We start from the raw sequence: 8395 nt of genomic DNA, 5'->3' as shown, positions 1-8395 counted from the left end.
ATAATAATAAGTAATAATGAGAATATTTTATCTAAAATATGTATGCATTATATTTAATCGAGTTTAGGGTATAGTCCAAGTTCAAAGGTTGACCTAGTCGTCGTTTAGGATCGTGTTACCTTCGGGTCTAAGACAATTCCGGGTTCAAAAAATAGTTCAACCAACTTTTAGAGTAGAGTAATGGACAAACTTTTATCCCACCTATCCCTCCCCATACTTATCCTATCTAGCACTATAAAATTCACATTAAAAAAATTATTTACTATCATTCTATTTCATGTGTAATTTTATATTTCACAATTCTGTAATCAATCACATTTTTAATTTAAAATAAAATAATTTTTTTAATTGACAATTGTTAGTATGTTAGTTGTTAGTATTTTATTATGGGTGAGCCTCCATCGTCAACGTCTTTCACCCTATCACTACACCACCTTATAACTCCTATTTTTTTGTTGATGATGCGACTCGAACCCACAACCTTCTGCACTTCATTCCTTACGTCATTCTTCTTCATTGTCAGATCACTTTATAACTCCCAATAAATAAAATAACTTTTTAATCACAAAATTTTAGCATATAGTATAACATAAAAGGAACCCTTAATTTTGTCCTTAATTTATTTCTTCCTAGTTCCTAGACTGTCCAACTCCACGACGGCTGGTTTTTTTTGGTTATTTTTATATCTTAATCACATATGAGAATCACATGTCCTCATTCATGTCTCATTTGATGTATCAAACTAATTACAGAACTCCATTTATTTAAAAAAATTATAAAAACAGAAATTAATATTGTAATATTATTTTATGATATTTGAGTGGAAGGAAACATAAAAACTATCTGACATGCTTGTCCTAAATCCCACCAACCATTGTTGATAAATAGCATGTTTGTCTAACTGTTATAGCACCGTAAGTGACCAACTTTCTGTTCACAAATATTCTTTATTACAATATTTTTAGAACGAATAAGTGTAGCATTTATGCATTCTCAATAAAAAACAAAAGAGTTATATATAATTATTATATTGTTTATTATTCATTTGTATTATTATTATAAATAGTCAATGATAATTAAATATAAATTACATATTATATAATAATACCATATAAAAATCTTATAACTATCACTATATTCTCACCTTGTTAACACAAAAGGAGGAGGAATGAAGATCCTCTCTAGCACCTAAAATACATCAAAACCAAAATAAATAATATATTATAATAAAACTCTTTTACTCTTCAAATATGATAGAACTCTTTTATCCGCCACTTTTACCAATACAAAATTTATAACTTATCTCTTAGGAGAGTATTTCTTATTCCAACGGGAATGAGAACAAATTTGTTGGATTATACTCAGACTTAATATCTGGTGATTATATTAACTAAGCTCATTATTTAACTAATTTATTCCTACCTTAGATAGACGACATGCTAAAGCTGGTTTTTAGATTATATATTTTTAAGAGTGTTTCATTTTATGTCTTGAGTCAATCAGATATTATTACATAAATAAAAGGAAAACTTATATAAATAAAAAAGAATATTTGTATATTACTTATTAAAATCTATTTGGTTTGGAATAGAGAATGAAACAATGTGGGAGACAATTTGATAACACTCAAGCTGACGGCTTTTAAGAAGTGGTCCAGTAGAGCACTTACTATTTTTATATTGTCTACCTTATTTGTTGTTTTTTGTCTTCTAGTTCAACACACAAAAAAACCAAATTGGTCCTGCATTACTTTTACCTCTATAAAACTCAAACTCTCTAGTTATGAAATGAAGAACCAAATAGAAAAAGAAATGGGTTCCATAGAGAAAAGAGAGGTGAAAATCCCAACCAAAGAAGAAGATGACCAAGCATGCATCCATGCAATGGTATTATCCAGTTTCCAAGTGTTCCCTTCAGTTCTAAATGCTGCTATTGATCTGAATCTATTTGAGATCATTTCAGAATCAGCACCACTAGGTGAATATGTGTCAGTCTCTGACATTGCCTCTAAAATTCCAACACAACATCATGAATTGGACAAAAGGGTAGACAGAATGCTACGTGTTCTTGCCACTTTCTCACTTCTGAATTCAACTACTAACACAAACAAAGATGGCATGGTTGAGAGGTTTTATAGTCTCTCACTTACTGGCAAATATTTTCTAAGAAATCAGACTGAGAATCTGGCTTCTTTCACAAACTTGACCAGCCATCCATCTCAAGTAAAGGTTTGGTAAGTCAAATTTTAACTCATTTTTAACAAATATGCCGTTCTGAATAGTAACTTTTTATATTATTATTATTATTATTACCTGTTGACAGGTTCACACTGAGGTCTCCCACTATTGGCCAATTGTTATGGGACATGGGAACAGCCACAAATCACATATCAAATCTTGAACCATAATTTTTTTTAATATTATGAAGTGTATCCCGGCACATTTTGTAAGGAATTAATATATTTAGGGTGTATGATTATCCTTTTTAACAAATGTTATTTTTAGGAATTGATCTATTGACCTTGAACGGGGATCGTTTGTCCCTTGCTTTTCCTGTCCCGGTGTCCCAGACAAATCAGTGTTTGCCAACAAATAAAAAATAATACTTCAATTTAATTTTATAGAAATAATTCATTAAATTCACATGTCTATATATAAGTGGGTAAGACAGGATTGAAGACACCGAATTGGGACATATGATCCCTATTCATTAACCTTTTAGTCATATTGAGCATCTTGTAGAAACTTACAAGTCTTTTTTACTTATAAAAGATTTACTAACCCTTAATTAACAATTGAATATACTCCATATTAATTATGCACATGATAAGTTTTAATTACATAAGTTAGAAAATCTGTTATTATTATTATTACCACAAGACTTTTGAAAAATGTTACTGATACTGGAAAGCACTTTATTCAGTACACGGGAACTAAGGTGAAGTACAGAATCCGATAACTATGATCTAACTATTTGATAATATACAACCTGTACATGTTACATATTATCACTATACTTTTCTCTATCAATTAAAACTATACAATATTGCATATGTAGTTTTATTATGAGGTATTGGGTTGGATTTGGTGCTCTTAAAAGTAAGGTTCAATTCTTTTTTTTTTTAATGTTGACGACAATGAAATAAACCATTCATTCTATTGATGCATGATAATGTTATTTAATAATAATAAGTAATAATGAGAATATTTTATCTAAAATATGTATGCATTATATTTAATCGAGTTTAGGGTATAGTCCAAGTTCAAAGGTTGACCTAGTCGTCGTTTAGGATCGTGTTACCTTCGGGTCTAAGACAATTCCGGGTTCAAAAAATAGTTCAACCAACTTTTAGAGTAGAGTAATGGACAAACTTTTATCCCACCTATCCCTCCCCATACTTATCCTATCTAGCACTATAAAATTCACATTAAAAAAATTATTTACTATCATTCTATTTCATGTGTAATTTTATATTTCACAATTCTGTAATCAATCACATTTTTAATTTAAAATAAAATAATTTTTTTAATTGACAATTGTTAGTATGTTAGTTGTTAGTATTTTATTATGGGTGAGCCTCCATCGTCAACGTCTTTCACCCTATCACTACACCACCTTATAACTCCTATTTTTTTGTTGATGATGCGACTCGAACCCACAACCTTCTGCACTTCATTCCTTACGTCATTCTTCTTCATTGTCAGATCACTTTATAACTCCCAATAAATAAAATAACTTTTTAATCACAAAATTTTAGCATATAGTATAACATAAAAGGAACCCTTAATTTTGTCCTTAATTTATTTCTTCCTAGTTCCTAGACTGTCCAACTCCACGACGGCTGGTTTTTTTTGGTTATTTTTATATCTTAATCACATATGAGAATCACATGTCCTCATTCATGTCTCATTTGATGTATCAAACTAATTACAGAACTCCATTTATTTAAAAAAATTATAAAAACAGAAATTAATATTGTAATATTATTTTATGATATTTGAGTGGAAGGAAACATAAAAACTATCTGACATGCTTGTCCTAAATCCCACCAACCATTGTTGATAAATAGCATGTTTGTCTAACTGTTATAGCACCGTAAGTGACCAACTTTCTGTTCACAAATATTCTTTATTACAATATTTTTAGAACGAATAAGTGTAGCATTTATGCATTCTCAATAAAAAACAAAAGAGTTATATATAATTATTATATTGTTTATTATTCATTTGTATTATTATTATAAATAGTCAATGATAATTAAATATAAATTACATATTATATAATAATACCATATAAAAATCTTATAACTATCACTATATTCTCACCTTGTTAACACAAAAGGAGGAGGAATGAAGATCCTCTCTAGCACCTAAAATACATCAAAACCAAAATAAATAATATATTATAATAAAACTCTTTTACTCTTCAAATATGATAGAACTCTTTTATCCGCCACTTTTACCAATACAAAATTTATAACTTATCTCTTAGGAGAGTATTTCTTATTCCAACGGGAATGAGAACAAATTTGTTGGATTATACTCAGACTTAATATCTGGTGATTATATTAACTAAGCTCATTATTTAACTAATTTATTCCTACCTTAGATAGACGACATGCTAAAGCTGGTTTTTAGATTATATATTTTTAAGAGTGTTTCATTTTATGTCTTGAGTCAATCAGATATTATTACATAAATAAAAGGAAAACTTATATAAATAAAAAAGAATATTTGTATATTACTTATTAAAATCTATTTGGTTTGGAATAGAGAATGAAACAATGTGGGAGACAATTTGATAACACTCAAGCTGACGGCTTTTAAGAAGTGGTCCAGTAGAGCACTTACTATTTTTATATTGTCTACCTTATTTGTTGTTTTTTGTCTTCTAGTTCAACACACAAAAAAACCAAATTGGTCCTGCATTACTTTTACCTCTATAAAACTCAAACTCTCTAGTTATGAAATGAAGAACCAAATAGAAAAAGAAATGGGTTCCATAGAGAAAAGAGAGGTGAAAATCCCAACCAAAGAAGAAGATGACCAAGCATGCATCCATGCAATGGTATTATCCAGTTTCCAAGTGTTCCCTTCAGTTCTAAATGCTGCTATTGATCTGAATCTATTTGAGATCATTTCAGAATCAGCACCACTAGGTGAATATGTGTCAGTCTCTGACATTGCCTCTAAAATTCCAACACAACATCATGAATTGGACAAAAGGGTAGACAGAATGCTACGTGTTCTTGCCACTTTCTCACTTCTGAATTCAACTACTAACACAAACAAAGATGGCATGGTTGAGAGGTTTTATAGTCTCTCACTTACTGGCAAATATTTTCTAAGAAATCAGACTGAGAATCTGGCTTCTTTCACAAACTTGACCAGCCATCCATCTCAAGTAAAGGTTTGGTAAGTCAAATTTTAACTCATTTTTAACAAATATGCCGTTCTGAATAGTAACTTTTTATATTATTATTATTATTATTACCTGTTGACAGGTTCACACTGAGGTCTCCCACTATTGGCCAATTGTTATGGGACATGGGAACAGCCACAAATCACATATCAAATCTTGAACCATAATTTTTTTTAATATTATGAAGTGTATCCCGGCACATTTTGTAAGGAATTAATATATTTAGGGTGTATGATTATCCTTTTTAACAAATGTTATTTTTAGGAATTGATCTATTGACCTTGAACGGGGATCGTTTGTCCCTTGCTTTTCCTGTCCCGGTGTCCCAGACAAATCAGTGTTTGCCAACAAATAAAAAATAATACTTCAATTTAATTTTATAGAAATAATTCATTAAATTCACATGTCTATATATAAGTGGGTAAGACAGGATTGAAGACACCGAATTGGGACATATGATCCCTATTCATTAACCTTTTAGTCATATTGAGCATCTTGTAGAAACTTACAAGTCTTTTTTACTTATAAAAGATTTACTAACCCTTAATTAACAATTGAATATACTCCATATTAATTATGCACATGATAAGTTTTAATTACATAAGTTAGAAAATCTGTTATTATTATTATTACCACAAGACTTTTGAAAAATGTTACTGATACTGGAAAGCACTTTATTCAGTACACGGGAACTAAGGTGAAGTACAGAATCCGATAACTATGATCTAACTATTTGATAATATACAACCTGTACATGTTACATATTATCACTATACTTTTCTCTATCAATTAAAACTATACAATATTGCATATGTAGTTTTATTATGAGGTATTGGGTTGGATTTGGTGCTCTTAAAAGTAAGGTTCAATTCTTTTTTTTTTTAATGTTGACGACAATGAAATAAACCATTCATTCTATTGATGCATGATAATGTTATTTTTTCTAAGGCTAAATATGAAGGATGCAATTCTTGATGGAGGAATAGACCTATTCAAGAAGGTTCATGGAATAACCATGTGGGAAAACATGGAGAAGGACACAAAACTGAATCACACCTTCAACAAGGCAATGACAGGCATGTCAGCAGTACAGATGAGGAAGTACTTGGAAGTATATGATGGATTTCAAGGAATATCAACATTAGTTGATGTTGGAGGAGGTACTGGTCAGTGTCTCAAAATGATACTCTCCAAATACCCTAATATAAAGGGAATTAACTTTGATTTGCCCCAAGTCATACAACATGCCTTACCCTATCCAGGTATTCTTCTCAACATCTCATGGTATTGCCCAAGCATAGTGTAAAATTATTGGGTCAAATCCTCTCGGGTATTGGAGAGGAAAGTACATAAAAATATGGGAAAATATTATGATGTGATACTTTTGTCTTTTACTTGTAATATGATGATAGATGATCCTTTCCCAAAACTATTATATTCCATGTGAATTTGTGCAAATAAGAAAAAGAGAGAAGGATGGTCTAACAATATAAGATTTTTATACTTCATTATATCACTTACCATTCATATTTAATTATTATTAACTTTTAAATATAATAATCCAAATAAATGGTGAATGATATATTCAATGCATATAAATACTCACATTGCATAGATAATACAATCATAAAAAAAAAGTCAATTACATTAATGTCTCACATCTCTCACATGTATTCAATAATGTAAGTATGAAGAAATGGATATTTTTTCATAAATAATCAGTGATGACATGTAACTTTCTTTAACTGAAGGAATTGAGCATGTTGGAGGAAACATGCATGAAAGTGTTCCAAGTGGTGATGCAATAATGATAAAGGTAGTGATGTATTATACACTTGACATTTCAACCATATATTATGTTTGACTTAGTGATAGGCAATAATTAACTTATCTTGATAATTTCATGCAGGCTACTTGTCATAATTGGTCAGATGAGACATGCATAACAATATTGAAAAAATGTTATAAAGCACTTCCAGAAAATGGAAAAGTGATCATATTGGACATGATTATGCCTGAAGAAATAGATTCAAGTGATGCCACTAAGTATGTGTCTATAATTGATAACACAATGTTTATTCTAGCTGGAGGGAAGGAAAGAACAGAGAAAGAATTTGAAAAGCTATGCGAAGAGTCTGGATTCTCAAGATCTGTGGTTGTTTGTCTTGCCCTTTCTGTTTTTGGAGTCATAGAATTTTATAAATAAATTGATTAACAATATAAGTTATTATATAAGAACAATTGAAAACGAGAATACTGAAGAGTAAAGGTTTGTCTGTGAGTTGAGTTTTGGAAAAAAATGAAAAAAAATAAAAGACTTCAGCACCATGAAATATATTTGTTTTTGTAATCTAACTCTGAAGTCTTTTCTTTTCATTCCTTCCTCTCCAAACCTCAACTCGCAAATATTTAAAAAAGATATTAATCATATCCATCTTAGAATCAGATATTCTAGTATTTATAATTTCTCTTTCAATGTATTTATCTTATGTGTTTCCTTGTTGCATGTTCTCATTTCAAAATAAAGTTTCATGAATTCCAAGTACAAACATGCAAATGATATAGAAAGTTCAAGAGGATGGGAAAAAATGGTAAAATACTATTTATCACTGTTTACATAAGCATATAGGAACTCTTACTAAATGCTTTTAGCAGGCACCAATTCTTAAAACACAAAAGCTGGGATGTTTTTTTTGGAAATTAGTACTACCAAGAGTTTCTCCTCACTTTGTAGTTAAGAAACTATTACTTTTCGGGATACATGACTACTCCTTGGGATCTAGAAATATTTTCCAATGAACGTATAGGAAAACCTTCTTTGGATTTGCCAAAAATCTTTGGAAATCATTTATTTCTTGCAGGGGTGGCTTGTTTTGGTTTTGGCGCATTTCATGTAACAGGATTGTATGGTCCTGGAATATGGGTGTCCGACCCTTATGGACTAACCGGAAGGGTACAACCCGTAAATCCCGCA

The 8395-nt window shown here is 30.2% G+C and overlaps 1 protein-coding gene across 2 annotated transcripts; it reads left to right on the top strand.

Moving 5' to 3' along the window:
* On the top strand, positions 1714-7687 carry LOC109359216 (isoliquiritigenin 2'-O-methyltransferase-like). Of its 2 annotated transcripts, none has more exons than XM_019603795.1 (4): positions 1714-2233; positions 6370-6683; positions 7173-7237; positions 7331-7687. In XM_019603795.1, the coding sequence occupies exons 1-4, from the start codon at positions 1788-1790 to the stop codon at positions 7625-7627; spliced, it is 1122 nt and encodes a 373-aa protein (XP_019459340.1). In that variant the 5' UTR covers positions 1714-1787; the 3' UTR covers positions 7628-7687. The 2 variants fall into 2 exon arrangements, with proteins under 2 accessions (XP_019459340.1, XP_019459339.1); XM_019603794.1 differs by lacking the exon at positions 1714-2233 and adding an exon at positions 4895-5414 and having other exon boundaries at positions 7331-7686.

The sequence above is a fragment of the Lupinus angustifolius genome, chromosome LG11 (assembly GCF_001865875.1).
Source record: "Lupinus angustifolius cultivar Tanjil chromosome LG11, LupAngTanjil_v1.0, whole genome shotgun sequence".
Taxonomy (NCBI): domain Eukaryota; kingdom Viridiplantae; phylum Streptophyta; class Magnoliopsida; order Fabales; family Fabaceae; genus Lupinus; species Lupinus angustifolius.
The sequence above is the reverse complement of the archived record's forward strand: the minus strand, read 5'-3'. Positions and strand labels throughout refer to the sequence as shown.

Bases quoted from the DNA above. Each gene is read 5' to 3' on its own strand.
- LOC109359216 (XM_019603795.1), top strand. From the start codon at position 1,788: ATGAAGAACCAAATAGAAAAAGAAATGGGTTCCATAGAGAAAAGAGAG. The intron at 2,234-6,369 runs GTAAGTCAAATT...ATTTTTTCTAAG, and splicing joins CCATCTCAAGTAAAGGTTTG to GCTAAATATGAAGGATGCAA. The intron at 7,238-7,330 runs GTAGTGATGTAT...AATTTCATGCAG, and splicing joins GTGATGCAATAATGATAAAG to GCTACTTGTCATAATTGGTC.